At 38.6% G+C, this 14,529-nt stretch overlaps 4 protein-coding genes across 4 annotated transcripts in view; 2 read left to right on the top strand and 2 right to left on the bottom strand.

The window, feature by feature from the left end:
* Positions 1-3,651, bottom strand: part of dnajc21 (DnaJ heat shock protein family (Hsp40) member C21) — a gene marked incomplete at its 3' end in the record, with an annotated part of 4,107 nt that extends 456 nt beyond the window's left edge. The window contains exons 1-10 of the mRNA XM_079363773.1: positions 3,208-3,651; positions 2,581-2,674; positions 2,348-2,471; positions 1,611-1,742; positions 1,179-1,483; positions 925-1,091; positions 586-679; positions 308-469; positions 142-190; positions 1-26 (exon numbers count right to left, since the gene is read on the bottom strand). Coding sequence (XP_079219899.1) covers positions 1-26; positions 142-190; positions 308-469; positions 586-679; positions 925-1,091; positions 1,179-1,483; positions 1,611-1,742; positions 2,348-2,471; positions 2,581-2,674; positions 3,208-3,304 — 1,250 coding nt within the window. The 5' untranslated portion in view covers positions 3,305-3,651. The remainder of the gene's footprint in view (positions 27-141; positions 191-307; positions 470-585; positions 680-924; positions 1,092-1,178; positions 1,484-1,610; positions 1,743-2,347; positions 2,472-2,580; positions 2,675-3,207) is intronic.
* Positions 3,652-4,243: 592 nt separating this feature from the next.
* On the top strand, positions 4,244-7,196 carry bxdc2 (brix domain containing 2). The gene is made up of 10 exons (XM_079363612.1): positions 4,244-4,486; positions 4,814-4,925; positions 5,024-5,067; positions 5,150-5,220; positions 5,317-5,366; positions 5,452-5,525; positions 5,962-6,012; positions 6,159-6,260; positions 6,354-6,482; positions 6,607-7,196. The coding sequence occupies exons 1-10, from the start codon at positions 4,337-4,339 to the stop codon at positions 6,847-6,849; spliced, it is 1,026 nt and encodes a 341-aa protein (XP_079219738.1). The 5' UTR covers positions 4,244-4,336; the 3' UTR covers positions 6,850-7,196.
* On the bottom strand, positions 7,117-10,224 carry rad1 (RAD1 homolog (S. pombe)). The gene is made up of 7 exons (XM_079363613.1): positions 10,077-10,224; positions 9,661-9,862; positions 9,416-9,524; positions 9,094-9,251; positions 8,894-8,994; positions 8,654-8,752; positions 7,117-7,967 (listed from the first exon to the last, which is right to left on the bottom strand). Exons 2-7 carry the CDS (start codon positions 9,853-9,855, stop codon positions 7,790-7,792), a joined length of 840 nt encoding a protein of 279 aa, XP_079219739.1. The 5' UTR covers positions 9,856-9,862; positions 10,077-10,224; the 3' UTR covers positions 7,117-7,789.
* Positions 10,225-10,230: 6 nt separating this feature from the next.
* Positions 10,231-11,818, top strand: c21h18orf32 (chromosome 21 C18orf32 homolog). Its single transcript, XM_079363614.1, has 3 exons — positions 10,231-10,321; positions 11,047-11,263; positions 11,466-11,818. Exons 2-3 carry the CDS (start codon positions 11,084-11,086, stop codon positions 11,529-11,531), a joined length of 246 nt encoding a protein of 81 aa, XP_079219740.1. The 5' UTR covers positions 10,231-10,321; positions 11,047-11,083; the 3' UTR covers positions 11,532-11,818.
* Positions 11,819-14,529: the final 2,711 nt, after the last annotated feature.

Genomic DNA, 14,529 nt, shown 5'->3' on the forward strand with positions numbered 1-14,529 from the left:
TCCTCCTCTTCCACGGGCGCACTCTGCTATGGAGGAGGCATGAATGCAGCCTTTGAGAAAGATTCACTACACATGTACTGAGAGTCCACTAAACCCAGAGACACAGAGGCTTACAGGTAAAAAAAAAAAGATAATACCCACATTTACTACTTTCTGCGCTTTCTTTTTCCTCTTCTGCTTTTTGGACAGCCTGTGTAGGTGGGAGGGGGGAATGTCAGAGAAGCAGCTTAGAAATATAAATCAAACTCCACCTTGAGATCCAGTAAGTAAATATGTGTTTTTTCTATGATCACATCCAGATACATACTTCTGTCTAGGCTTGTCTTCCTCATCTTCCTCCTCTTCTTTCTCATCTTCCTCTTCCTTTCCGTCAGCATTCAAACCGAGTGATTCATCCTCTTCCTCAAGCTGTTGCCGCAGCAATGCCACCATCTCTCTGTGCTTTTTGGATTTTTCGTGGTTTTTCATGCTGTGGAGAGGAGAGAAACGACAGCCGAGATGAACGGAGGTGTAAAGGTTAAATGAGCTTGCGTGACCATGTCATTTTCTGTCAGACGGGTGACTGGACAGGTGGGAGGGACTCACGCTTTGTCTGATTTGAAGGATTTGTCACATGCCGGGCAGTACAGATCATCATAATAGTCAATTGTCAGTTCATCTCCATCAGGCTGCTCTGCATCTGTGAACATTAACAGTATAGGAAACCATTTTAGAAAAGTGGAGCAAAAACACAAGTCACCAGATGTGGACCAATCACAGCTCACGCAGTTAGCATTAAGGATCACTGCTGATTTATTAATCAGGATTCCTACTCTAACCTGTGTTCATTCTGTAAATACCAAGCTTAAAACAAGGTAATGCATGTATCTGCTGATATATCTACTGCATATGAATAAATAAATCTTAAATCTCTAACACACTCACCTCCTCCCTCGTCACCATTCTTCTCCTGTGTCTCTATATCCAGCTCTTCATCCTCACTCTCTGATGCGTCTCCAAACTCTTCTCCGTACTGAGCCTCCATCTGCTGCAGCTCCTTCTCCAGCTCAGACATGGCCGTCCAGCTCTGCTCCTTGTACTCCTCTGCCAGTCTAGGATAAACGCAAGTGCGTTCTCAGCATTAGAAAGAAGCAGAGCAAAGTAATGAAAAAGTACCTAACAGTCTGTCCATCGCTTACTTGGCCTGGTTCAACCTCTGCTGCCGCCTCATCTCCTCCACCTTCTTTATCTTCTCGGCGTTCTGCTCCTCCATCAGCTTCCTGTGGGCCTGCACGCGCCGGTCGCGCTTGCGCACAAAAGAAACTAGTTGTCGCACGAGCTCGTTTCTCTCCTTTCGAGCCTTCTCTCTGGTTTTCTTGTTGTCCTTCTCCATCGCCCTTTTCTCCCAGCGGTTGGAGGCCTGCCTCGTGTCGTACTCCTCCTTCCAGGCAAAGTTTTTACGCGTGCAAAAGCTCTGCCAGTAGCCGTAAAACACATGCACCACCTGCAACATGGGAAAAAAAGAGGCTGATTAAGTACATTAATTTTTACTCAAAGAAAGCAGATATAGAATATATAAAGAATATGTGTGTTGAGAGTGTTTATGCGTCAGATTAGTGGGGTTGTCTTACAGTATCGTAGTCGCTCTGGGAATCTCCAAAGGGAGGAAACTCTTCCTCCTCTTCCTCATCGTCCGCCTTTTGATGCTCCATCTCCTCTTTAACAACAGACTCAAAGAGATTCCTGTAGACTGTGTAAAAGCCCTGAGGAGGATAATAATATAATAATAAATTAAACCCTGAAGTTTTTGGAAATAAGCATCATGAAACAAGACGTTTCTTTTTAGAATTCAGACAAAAACATTCACCCTCACAGCTTTCCTTCATCTAGCTGTGGCTTCTTACTTGGGACTGGTTTTCACATTTTCTCGCCTCCTCAAAGTCATCCAGATGATCTAAATTCTACCCTTGACTTTAATCAGCCTTTTGATAATCTCATTACCCGTTCCTCTAATTTGAACGGTGATCCAACAAGTGGCGACAGTCTTGCACTGTTATTAAGTAGTTTGGGGACATGGCATCTGAACAAGCGGTGTTGTATGTTTAGTGTGCGTTATGTAAAATAACTCTTCTTGCAGAAAACAACCTAAATTCTGTAACATGGACTATTCATATGGCAACAAAACATATCTCTCAACAGCTTCACTCGTGTCGTTCCCTCCTCTATGGGAGAATGTACTCAGCAGGAAAGAGAAGCTTAGACTTAAATTCTAATTCAGAATAAGAATGAGTTCCTTTGGGCATGTTTTATGTCTTAACAGATGGGTTTGAGGGTTTTGTATGGTTGTCCGTCACTTAAAAATATTGACCTTGTCATCATCTCCAAAGCCAGAGTAGCAGGTGACTGTGAAGTACTGCAGTAGGTCAATGCTGTCATCTTCATAATCTCCACTCAGTCCTCCTTTTAGCAGAGCCTCCCTGTGGTTGTCATACCTGCAACACAACCAATGGATTCATCACATTAAGATACACTTTACAAACTTTTTGAATCCATGAGTAAAGAGAATTTGTGGCAGGAACAACTTTTAAAAAATGTCCTCACCATGCTCGCTCCTGTGGATCACTCAGGACGTCATAAGCTGCCTGAATCAGCTTAAAATGTTCTGCAGCCTCCTCAGCATTGTCCAAGTTTTTATCTGGGAATTTCAGAGGAAAGTCAGCGTTTTAATGTGACGAAACAAAAAACAAACAAACCTTCATTTGACATTTCTTCAAAGTTTTAGTTATCAGAATCCAAGAGTCCATGCATAAAAATCATGTTTACGATTTACAAACAGCAAGAAGTACATAAAATAAAGCTATGAAAGTTTATAAAGCAGTCAGGAATAAAATGATTTCAAAACAACATGCTTACTTTATTTAAATCCAACCAAAACAACATGACAGCAATATCTCAACCACAATTCAGACATGGACCTTAGGTTTCTTAATTTTGGAGAAGCTTTTATAATAAGATTGGACAGTAAACAAATAGAGATAGTTAACCCTTTAATGTGTTCGGGGCCAAAATAATATAGTTAACACAAGATGTCGTCTAACAGGTCAAACATGCATTTCTATTTTAAACAGCTTGTTGTTCTTCTTTCCCAACCAAAACTGTTTCACCCCAAATCTCACTTAAAGACGTTGGGTTTTTTGTTATATTTTAATGATTTCCAGCAGAACTTACCTGGATGCCATTTCAATGCCAATTTACGATAAGCCTTCTTTAATTCGTCATCGCCTGCGTCTCTTTTCACACCCAACATTTCGTAGTGGCACTTCATTTTGAGTTAATAAATAAATAAAACCTCACCTATTAATACTGAAATAACTATAAATCAACGTTATTCACGTTGTTTCAGATTAAGCAAACGTTAGCAAGTAGCTTGTAGCAGCATGCTAATGGCCTGACAGCGTCTCTTGTCTGCTTCTAAATATTCCAGACTGCTCAGTAGTAAGCAACAGTAGTGTTGTATTAAAGCCTTACATATTCAAAACTAAGTAAAACAATTTTAATTGTGAAAATGCATCTATCAGCTGATAACTCCTCCTTGGCAGTTGATGGCACGAGAGACTGAATTGCCGGCTGGTGTCGCGATATCTCGCGGGAACTGGTCTTCTTTGTGACGTGTTTTCTGCTGATTTTATGTTAAACTGGCTCTTTGACGCCCTCAACCGTTTGAAATTATTTTTATCTTGAAGTTCACCGTTTCCTTTTAACACAGTTTGTTTTACTTTCATAAAGTTACTCTTCCATGTGTCCTTGGTGATTTTGAAAGGTGCTTTAAAAAATTAACATTATTCTAAAAATAAAAAAAGCCATATTGAAGGCTGGCTCCTATTTTTAAGGAGGATATGTAGATAGATATGTAGATAGAAAACAACCAAACTGACTCTTACACTGCAAAATGACATCATAAGGATAAGGATTATCTTTATTGTTTCCCCAATTGGGGACATTTGGTTGTTACAGCAGCTCCAAAACAGGAAATATAAACATCAATAGCAAAAGTAAAAAAACAAAAAACAAAAAAAACCCTTGCTATAAGCACGTTTACTATTAATTAATTAAACGTTTACTATTAATTAATTAAAGAAAGAAAAAATACAATAGAATTAAATAATACTTGGCATAAACTCTTTCACTTGTGGAAAGACAAAAAAAAATCTAAGTTTGCGTGCTAGTTGCTGCAGTACGACCTCCACTCCAGTAGGTGCCTCTCTCTCTGCTCCGTCTGCACGTGGTGTTGTTTAAACTCGACGTTTTCACTGCTGGCCACGCGAGAGTTGTGTGAGCCTGCAAACTTGCTCCAAACATGTCGGCGTTCAAGAGAAAACGTGGGGGAAAGGGCCCTAATGACAAAAAGGCAAAGAAAGTCAAATTTGTCGCAGGAAAAGAAGAAGCCCTGGAACAAGCCGAACAGGAGAAGTCAAATGAAGTCACAATCCCAGCTCCTGTTTCACAGGTGAGTGTCTTTTGATTGTTGTCATTCACTAAGCCTGGTAGCTAGTTAGCTTACTTCAATAATACACCTAGGACTAGTTATATTTTTTGTCATATATCCACAGTTTGTATGGGTTAGTAAATGTCATTATTTTTATCCAACCAATGACTGGTGTAATTCAAGAAGAAACTACTTAAAACAAAGCATTTCACTTTTTGTCACGTTTCATGAATAATGTTGGAGAGCATGTGTATCAATCAGAAGAAGTTTTAACACACGATATTAGTGTTTTTATTTATTTATATATGTATGTATGTATGTATAGTTATGAGTTGATTTGCCAAACAGGGTAAATGGACCAACAAGGAGAGGGTTCTCATTTTCTCCTCAAGAGGCATCAACTTCAGGACAAGACACTTGATGCAAGACCTGAGGACCATGATGCCTCATTCAAAAGCAGGTTAGTGCTTTATGTAATATTAAAATGTGTTTGGTTTCATCCAACCTGACTGATGTAAATGTTTTTGTTGATCTTCATGTCATTGTTTTCTTTTCTAGATACAAAAATGGACAGAAAAGACAAGTTGTTTGTGGTTAATGAGGTAAGTTTGATTAGAAAATGTGGACACACTTTATATCATATGATGATTCTCTGCATAGCTAATGGTAGACATTTTTCCCCAGGTGTGTGAAATTAAAAACTGCAACAAATGCCTCTTTTTTGAGGCAAAGAAGAAGCAGGACCTCTATATGTGGTATGTCGTTTTTAACCTGGTAAATTAATTTAAAATGTAGCTGGCTTTCTGTTAAATAAACGTTTTAACTGAAATAAGAATGTTTTTGACTCACAGGATTTCTAACAGCCCTCATGGACCATCTGCAAAGTTTCTGGTTCAGAACAGTAAGTAGCCTTTCTTCTCCTATAGTCCTCAACAGCATCATCTGTCATCATGTGCCACTGGGATAACTGATTGTTTATTCAACAGTTCACACACTGGCTGAACTGAAGATGACAGGAAACTGCCTCAAAGGATCCAGACCGCTGCTCTCATTTGATCCTGTGAGTAACACTCGCTTACATTGTTGCGAGACCAAAACACTCTGCTTATTCAAAAAGAGAGGATTTCCAAATCCTTAGGTGAGGCTATTAAACCTAATGAAATTCAACTGAAAATGGTATATGTAAATTGGGAAATCTTTGTTTGAACGGCTGATGGTAACTTTTTTTTTTATAACATCTGTTGCTTTACTTGACTGTAAATATTTTGCAGTTCTCGGACAGCCCCGAAAACAAAACAATTAGTTCTTAATGTTGCAAGTAGTTGAACTGAAAGCTGCCTTTTTTTTCCACTGTTGGTGCGTGATTTCCCTCACCTGTATCAGCCTTGTATTTTCTTGCTAAATTTAACGTTTACCTGCATGTATGTTAATGTCTAAACAACTCAATTAGAACCTGAACAAAATCTGATAGGCTTTGGCTATTTTATCTCCCACAGAAATTTGACAAGGAGCCCCACTATGCTTTACTGAAGGAGCTCTTCACACAGGTCTGTATTCAAGTAACAAGACACTAAACTTTGACAACGACAGTGTCGACACTTATCTTTTGATCCAGGAGTGAATGTAAGAAGTGAGTCGTCAAGTTATTTATCTATCATAAAATTAAAGAAGCACTAATGTTTTGTGGTTGCAGACATTTTCCACTCCACGATACCACCCAAAGAGTCAGCCTTTTGTGGACCACGTCTACACATTCACTATTGCAGACGACAGGATATGGTTTAGAAACTACCAGGTAAGTTTGTTTTTTTAAGTGTTCATGTCATTGTTTCTTTGTTCAATATTAAGATTGAACTCTTCCTGTATGCTAAAATCTTACCACCTGCAGATCATTGAAGAGGACGCCTCTCTCGTAGAGATCGGCCCACGTTTTGTTCTCAACCTCATAAAGGTGTTTCAGGGGAGCTTTGGCGGACCTACGCTCTTTGAAAACCCAAACTTCAAATCTCCCAACATGGTAAAAACACATTTGCTTGCTAGTTTAGATTGTATGAATGTTAAGTGTTAGGCAAAATTCATAAAGTGTACGCTCATCCTATCAAGCACACAAATCAGACGCCTTTCTATTTGCACACCTGCAGCACCGGCGAGAGATTCGACTGGCAGCCGCAGCCAGAGTGCGAGAGAAGCAGATGGTGAAGGAGCTGCAGAAAATGAAGAGGACTGAGGCGAAGGAGGACATGACAAGAGACGTTACAGCCGACGTTTTCTTAACACCAGCAGAGGACAAGCCTGTTCACATTCAGACAGAAGCACCCGAGCCCAAAGTGGTGAAGAAGAACAAGCACAAAGCTTTCAAGAGGCAAAGGATGCAAAGGAGGTAAATGGATGGACTGGATTAAACAGAATGAATGGCCAACTACTGCCTTCATTCAGTCGTCTCCAGAAAATCTGTTCAGTCAGAGACTTTGTATTATCAGTCACAGATTTGGAAAGGCCACAGAAACTGTAATATGTACTCGTTGTTTTAAATGCTCCCCAATATGCCGTCAAGGTTCTTTAATTCAGTCCGAAGTGTTGACCATAAAAGTCAGCACTTAAAACAAGACTATAATTTTGAAAAATGTCTTTTTGTTAAGAATTATCCAGTGTAAAAAACAAACATGTTTATTGCTTTTGAGTAACTGCAGTTGTTAAATATACATCATGGATATTAAACAATTCAAACATACTGTCACTGTCATCTGGTCTATTCTGAAACACAAACGTGTCAACATATTCCTCTGTGGGATTTTTACGGCAATAAATGTGCAGGCTTACTGTAGAGAGCAGAAATCTAAATGTTTTTTCTATCGGTTGTCTATCAGTGACGTGAATCAGTCTACAGAAAAAAGGGAGCTGTCCAGAAACATGAGATCAGTACCAGCATTTAACAGATTTTATAAACCCAGTATTCTTATGTAACACTTGCAGGGTCTTCTGGGTAAATGCATTTTATAGTAACTATCCTCTATAGATTAGATCAGTCTGACATTTTGAAGTCAGTATGACAGTCATTCACTCAGACCAAAACCAGGTAGGTGGCATTAACTTCCACAAATTCAGAGGATATGCTCAACATGAACCTTAATGTTTGGCATATGATCATAACACAACCCTTCAAGCTGTGTCCAGTCTGCCCCAAGTTCCAGCACTCTTTTCTTTGTGCAACCCCACTGGCGCTGCTGCCTCCTCTGGCCAGACTTTGTTCTTCTCATTAAAGCAAATAGGCTCCACTGGAGTTACGCTGCTTGAATAAAAGTGGAATCCAATGGACTCTAATCACTACTCCTCCTCCACCTCCTCGTCAGGGCAACAATAGTATTCAACAAAACAGATCTGTCCATCATCGTTCCTGACCAGGTACTGCAGAGAGAGGAATCCCCTGCTGTCTGTCCTCACAGAAACTTTACAGGATAGAGCCAGCGCTTTGGTGGATGGCTTCAGTAGGGACATCTTGTACCTGTCGCAGGTAACAGGGCAGAATGAAAGGAGATACTGGATGAATAAGAGACAAAGACTTGGTGTGATAGAATAGAGATCGACATAATCCAACAAGCTATTTCTGAAGAGTTGGAATTGGACTTTTTTCACTGCAGATTTTAAAACATGAACATAAACTAATGGTTGCAGGGCATTTGGTGAGTCAGCACTGAGGACTGGTTTGGGAGAAAAAAAAAATCTATGCCAAACAATACATTTGACAAATTAACATGCCTTTAATTTTGAAGAATTATTAATATTTATAAATCCTGGGAGCAAATTTAGTTTTGCCCTCCGTTATATTGAACATGCTACACACAAGCTGAAATACACACACGCACACAAACAGGATCCGAGGGACACGCACTAATGGAGAGGTGTCAGAGTGAGGTGGCGAGCAAGCGCTCCTGAGCTAGTGAAGGGGGTTCAGTGCCTTTCTCAAAGGCACCTCGGCCATGCTCAGGAAGCATTTTCCTGACTTGGTCTGTATAAGAACTTGAATCAGCGACCCTATGAACTCACTAGTAACCCAAAGCCATTAAGAATTGGATATATATAAGGAACCTTTTAGTTAATTACCCTCTACTTTCATTTCACTGTCTCTGTCGTATAGTTGTTATTTTTGTCTCAGGGTCCTCCAGGTTACTTTATTGCGTCTATGCCAACCTGTTGGTTTGTGTCTTGTTGCATTTAAACAGCTCCATCATGTCAGAGTCTTTGGGGTAATCGTAATGGGCATTTCCAGAATTCCCAAATGTAGACAATCTGAGGAGCAAACAAAACCAAAGATCAGTTTGAATGAAAGATGCCGCAGTCTGAAAAAAAAAAGGTTAAAATTAAATATATAAAAAAATTCTTCTTTATACTTCTTGTTTAATTTATGTATGGTTGAGCGGATGTTCACACCTGAAGTATGGCTGGCAGGGGGACATGGTGATCTGTAGAACTTCACTGGTCATGTCCAGTTCAGAGAAGGCCTCCTTCAGACTCTCTGACAGCAGGATCACCTTCAAGAACAACAAGAGGTACAGGAGTTGTGATCAAAACTCTTTGTTTGCAAGGACTTTAATAAACACGTTTGGTTATATGAACTTCTACAAGTCCACCTTGTTTGTGACGTTGCTGCTGCAGAACTCAAAATCAATGGGCTCTTCTGGTTCTTGTGTGTTTATTTTGCACACAGTCACTACACCGCCCTCTTCTAGGAACAGGGTCAGAGGATAACCGTATCCCTTGTAGCACATCCGCAAGGCTGTTGAAACTCCTGTAATGTCCCACAACAGACAATGAAATGGGGAATGCCTGAAAAGGATGATTTACAAACCAAAGCTAAAAAAAACAACAACACAGAAATGGTGACAAGTACAGATATATCCAGTTACATCCTCCCCTGTGTTCATAATCCAGCCAGGTTTTCTTCGTGTTTACCTGGCACTGTGCTTCCCCCAAAGATATTCAGGCAGTCCAGCAGAACAGTAAGGTTAACCTGAAAACCCACCAAATCTTCCTTTATGGTATACTCTTGAAAGATGTCAGCCTGGAATGAAAAGAAAACATGTTTGTTCTGTTACGCAGGAGGTGGATAAAACAGACCAATACATGAGGAGAAATCAAAACTTTTGGTAGGTCACAGCAGGTAGAAGGTCATAAATATATGTTTTGGGCACACATACCTGGATGAAGGCATTGGCTTGCAGACATTTGGAGTCTTCCACAGTGACCTTGAGGCCGTTTGGCGTGGCGCTGAAGATAGCATGGTCTTTAAAGGTGATGGCTTTCAGGATGTTGGAGAGGTTGCGGGCATTATCCAAACTGGCGACTAAAACGTACTCTTCAACTTCGGCTTGTGATTGGGTTAGCAGAGGCATCGCGGCACTGCAATGTACGCAAGAAGAAGAAGAGAATGTTTGACCAGAAAATGAACACGTAAAAACAACAAAACAGCTGCGATATTGAAGTTTCATTCATCTTTAAAAGACAACGATACACCTGATTCAATGGCAAACTAAAAAAAATCAGCAAACTGCACCAAAAGTCTACGAATCTGACCTTTTAAAGCTTGCTACTTACATATTTAAATCCAACTTACACTTACAACGAGACTTCTATTCAACTTATTCTTGCATTAGTAACATCAGTGGGACGTAACATTTGAATAATGTGCACTGATAACTAACAAAAAGGGCAGTTAGGATACTCGTCCAGTGTTGTTTTGAAGAAAGGCGCTCTGCTGTCTGACACATGCCACCGTTTCCGCTTTTATATCGTGCCACGGAAGTAGATTCTGCGCATGCGCGATCGCCTTCGAGAGACTTCGCAGCTTGGTCCCCAAACGTAAGGTCTTATATATCTGGTCTACATTTAATCAACGTAGCAACTCTAGTTTTCTGAAATCTTACGAGTTGGTGTTTTTTTATTCAGCTGGAGAAAGATTACGACTAGTCAGCAAGTTAATTAAACTTCCTTTACACCGAGCTTTAGCAGACAGCTAGCGTTAGCCAACAAGATCTCTGTTTGTCTGCTGACGTGAAGATTTAAGTGTTTGTTGTTCAGTAACAAGGAGACTGCTTAGTGAATCAAAAGTGTCTCTGGAGGGTAAGAAATGGCCTCAAAAGGGGGGCGTCGATTAAAGTGGCAAGAGCAACATTACAACAAAACGTCTGCTACTTCCTGTCTTTTTAAACACTCATTTTAGTGATGGACAACATCATGTGGGGAAAACACATACGTGTTTACAGTGTTATGGAGAATAAACTGAAACCGTTCTCCTATTAAAACATACTTTGAAATTTTTTTATTTGTTTATGTCGGTGTTTTATTGGGTGTCTAAAGTAATTCTCTACATTTCAGTCAAACTAAGTTCATACTTCATGATGCATAACATGATGAGGATGTTAAAGTGTAGGTTGAATCACCATGTACTATTTATTACTTGTTTCACCACACTTGCAATTTTTTTCCATGTCTGTTAATGTCTTTGACCCCTTTGGTGACTGGGATAAAGACATATTGTTTGACAGCTTTGAAATCTCATTGTCTTTTTTTCTTCTATATTTCAGATTCTTCATTGTTGAGTGGTGTGACTGATCCACAGTCATGGTGTGCATTCCCTGTATTGTGATTCCCGTACTGTTGTGGGTCTACAAGAGATTCCTGGAGCCTTTCCTCTACCCTTTCATTTCCCCCATTATCAATATGTTCTGGACCAAAAAAGCAGTTCAGGAGACAGGCACGAGTGACCACAAAGCTACTGATAATAGCAATGGGACCTGCAAGGTAACTTTAAATTACATATTAATAATAAAGCTTTTACCTTTAATATTATTCTAGATATTAATTTATTCATTTTTGCATTGTGCATTGAAAGTATACTATTTCATGTTGGATGTGTTATCTCATGTTTGATGACCTGAGCTTGTTGTTTGATGACCTGAGCTTGTTGTTTTCAGTTTCCAACTTTATTTCTCCTTTGTTTCAGCCTGAGAGCAATGGTGTACCTACTACCAATGGAGCCACTATAGCAGCAGACAAGAAGACAGACTGACACTGCTTTATGTTTATGCTGCTTCTTAACCAATGTATATATTTTATTCTAATAATATAGAGAAACTATGAATTAACTTATCTAATTTTAATGGAATGGTTTTAAAACACTCCATTTTGTGTGTACAGTTTGATTTGTTTGTAACTTTAAGAATTTGATTATTGTTATATTTTCTTTGTTAATTGATCCATACATATACTGTGTTGAGTAAAAGATCTCTATTCAATGTCTTTTATAAATCCAATGGCAGTTTGGTGAATGAATAAAACAAAATCTTCAATCAAGAACTGATTTTTGAACTCATTTATTTCCCAGTCAGTGGGAAATATTTTTCAGTCACGTGTGACTGTAAGGATGTAGTAGAGCTTTGTATGAATGTCTGAGGATTTTGACATAAAATATCACTTCTGCGAGAAAGAATTATTGCATCTGTTAATATTCACTTTTCTGTCACATGACTTAAAAATGATGTGACTTACAGCAGCACTACAGTTTTCAGGTTTCACTACAATGTGTTTTAGGACACTATAGAACTTGCAGCGATTGTGAAATTTGGTCAGATGCGAAATCACTAAGTGCAGTATAAGCGGTTAAGTAAATAATTCCACTCTGGTTGTTGTGAATGAAAGTTACCTTGAATTATCGAAATTGAAATGTATTGATCTACGGATCAGATTGATTTTTGATGCAAAAAACGTCATATTGCATCACATGAAGAAAACTTCCAGGCAAAGAAAAACATTTTTTTCTTGTCTCAAGGCAAAATAAGGGCTGGACTCACAACCATTCAACACTGCTACCATTTTTCTAATGATACAAAGCTTCATGCAAATGGGTGAAGTAACCCTTTAAATACACTTTTCTTTTATGGATTAAAAGACTCTGACCTTTATAAACTGAACATTTACTTTGAACTGAAGAACTTCAATGGTGATTTGAAGATTTATTTTGAATTGAATATTTGTTATTGATTTTTATTTATTTTTCAAAACAAGCACATTTTTTGGTAAACCAAGTCTCCTGAGTTTTATTAAATACAATCATCAGTTTAAATATTTCTCTCTCCTTCAATTTTGGATTTTCTGATTTCTCTTGCCCATTATTAAATGTGTTACGTTTATTCTAAAGACACTTTAAAGGTAAACGTGTGCTACACAACAGTTACATGTCACTTTTTCAAGCGAGCTATATCTTGTTTGCTAACCAATAAAATCATTAATCTATCAATAAATACAAATAACTTTTAACAATGAAAATATGCGTTTTTATGTTTACATTTTGAAGTTGAAGTAAATGTGGTTGTTTTTGTTTTTCACTGCACTGTCCAAGCGTTATGGCCGTTGTCTTTGCCCCCTCACTTGTGGCCAAATGTACAGTATGTGTGATGCATTTATTGACCTATATTTGTGTTGTCATTTTGCTTTGCTTATGGCATTGTGTGTTTTTTCTCTCTATTTGAAAATGGGTGGACTGAAAAAGGGAAATCACTGAGGTCATTATCGGAAACCTGTTTGAGATCCTTCATGAAGCCAATGAAATACAGTTTAAAGTTTAGCTTCAATTTCAACCTGACAGTGATCCAAGTGTGTCATTTTGAGGCTTAAAAGAATTTAAAGTGCTAAACATCAGCTTTTCAAGTGTATTGTTTCCCTGCTGTTTAATAACAAATTATTTTAAACACTGATTTAATCTTGTTAATTTGACTCTAAAAAGTGTGGAGCTATATAACCCCTAAAAAAGTGGGAGTTAATTTAACACTGGGCTTTACACTGAAGCTTCCGATGTCTTTGTGGCGGCATGGAAAAGGGTCAACCATGGAGCTACAATGCAGGGAGGATGACAAAGGACAGACACAAACCAGCCCAACAGTGCCAACAGAGGGGAGTAATCAGTGCTGGTAAGTCTCTCATGTGGGTAGGCCCATCAGCTAGCAAGCCAACAAAACCCTCGAGGAAAAAGCTAACTTGTTATCTATCTTTAAGGCCATACTAAATGCATGTCCAAGTGGTTCTTATCTGTGGTTGTGAATTGATTGTGACTTTTCAATTTTAATATTTCTTATTTCGTTATGCTACTTTTAGTGTTGTGTAAAGCACTTTGAATTTCCTTGTTGTTGAAATGTGCTTTTTCAACAACCTTTATGAAATATCAAATAATTAGAGAACTAACTTTATGTCTACTCTGCTGAAACAGGTGTACCAGTTACTTGGTATCAGGAGACTCAGGATCAAACCAGATCATCCTTACACAGATAGGCTAACAGAGTACTTTAACCAGATGGAAGTTTGTAAACAACACTGGTACAGACTGGAATCAATGGCTGCTCTACCTCTTTGCATGCAAAAAAAAATTGTGCGCACAAATTTTTATTTTTTTATTCAATCAATTACAATTAGTCTGCTCTCTTTTATTGGTATTATAATTTTGAGCATTGTTTTTGAGTATATATTATGTCTGATTGATTATGAATATGTAGTTGTTTGACAGAGCGACACTGGAATAATGCTGCAGAGAATAACAATGATAAGCCATGCGACAGTCATCTCTCCTCTCCTCTCCACACACCCAAACTCTTCACACAGGAGCTCAGAAGTAAATCTGGTCACAGGCCTTTTTTAAAATGTCTAATAAAGCGTAGCTCGCGGTGACAACGGACCTACTACACATTGACCTCAATGTTTTGATGCATATTTTTGAAGACAATTTGATTGTTTGGTTGCTCAGTCATAAAATCAATCAATTTAGGAAGAGGAAGATCCTCTACCCCATACTATGTAGTGCACTTCTAGGACATAAAATGTAATAATAGAATGACAAATATGTGCCTTTATTCCATCTGTGTTTTTAATAACTAAATGTGCAGTATTATTGCAAAAATTGTTTATATTTGCCCATATGGTCCGATATTGACAGTAACAAAGCGAGTCCGTCTCTATCGTCTCAGATATTTTAATGTTTGGTAAGGGTCAGACACTCAAAAGAAGTTTAAAAAATGACA

Source organism: Symphodus melops (assembly GCF_947650265.1).
Source record: "Symphodus melops genome assembly, chromosome: 16".
NCBI lineage: Eukaryota > Metazoa > Chordata > Actinopteri > Labriformes > Labridae > Symphodus > Symphodus melops.

Excerpts from the sequence above, each read along its gene's own strand:
- c21h18orf32 (XM_079363614.1), top strand. The coding sequence starts at position 11,084 with ATGGTGTGCATTCCCTGTATTGTGATTCCCGTACTGTTGTGGGTCTAC. Across the intron at positions 11,264-11,465 it reads ATAGCAATGGGACCTGCAAG|CCTGAGAGCAATGGTGTACC; the intron begins GTAACTTTAAAT and ends CCTTTGTTTCAG.
- rad1 (XM_079363613.1), bottom strand. The coding sequence starts at position 9,855 with ATGCCTCTGCTAACCCAATCACAAGCCGAAGTTGAAGAGTACGTTTTA. Across the intron at positions 8,995-9,093 it reads GCAGCAACGTCACAAACAAG|GTGATCCTGCTGTCAGAGAG; the intron begins GTGGACTTGTAG and ends TTGTTCTTGAAG. Across the intron at positions 8,753-8,893 it reads CCCTGCCAGCCATACTTCAG|ATTGTCTACATTTGGGAATT; the intron begins GTGTGAACATCC and ends TTTGCTCCTCAG.
- bxdc2 (XM_079363612.1), top strand. The coding sequence starts at position 4,337 with ATGTCGGCGTTCAAGAGAAAACGTGGGGGAAAGGGCCCTAATGACAAA. Across the intron at positions 4,487-4,813 it reads TCCCAGCTCCTGTTTCACAG|GGTAAATGGACCAACAAGGA; the intron begins GTGAGTGTCTTT and ends TTTGCCAAACAG. Across the intron at positions 6,483-6,606 it reads ACTTCAAATCTCCCAACATG|CACCGGCGAGAGATTCGACT; the intron begins GTAAAAACACAT and ends GCACACCTGCAG.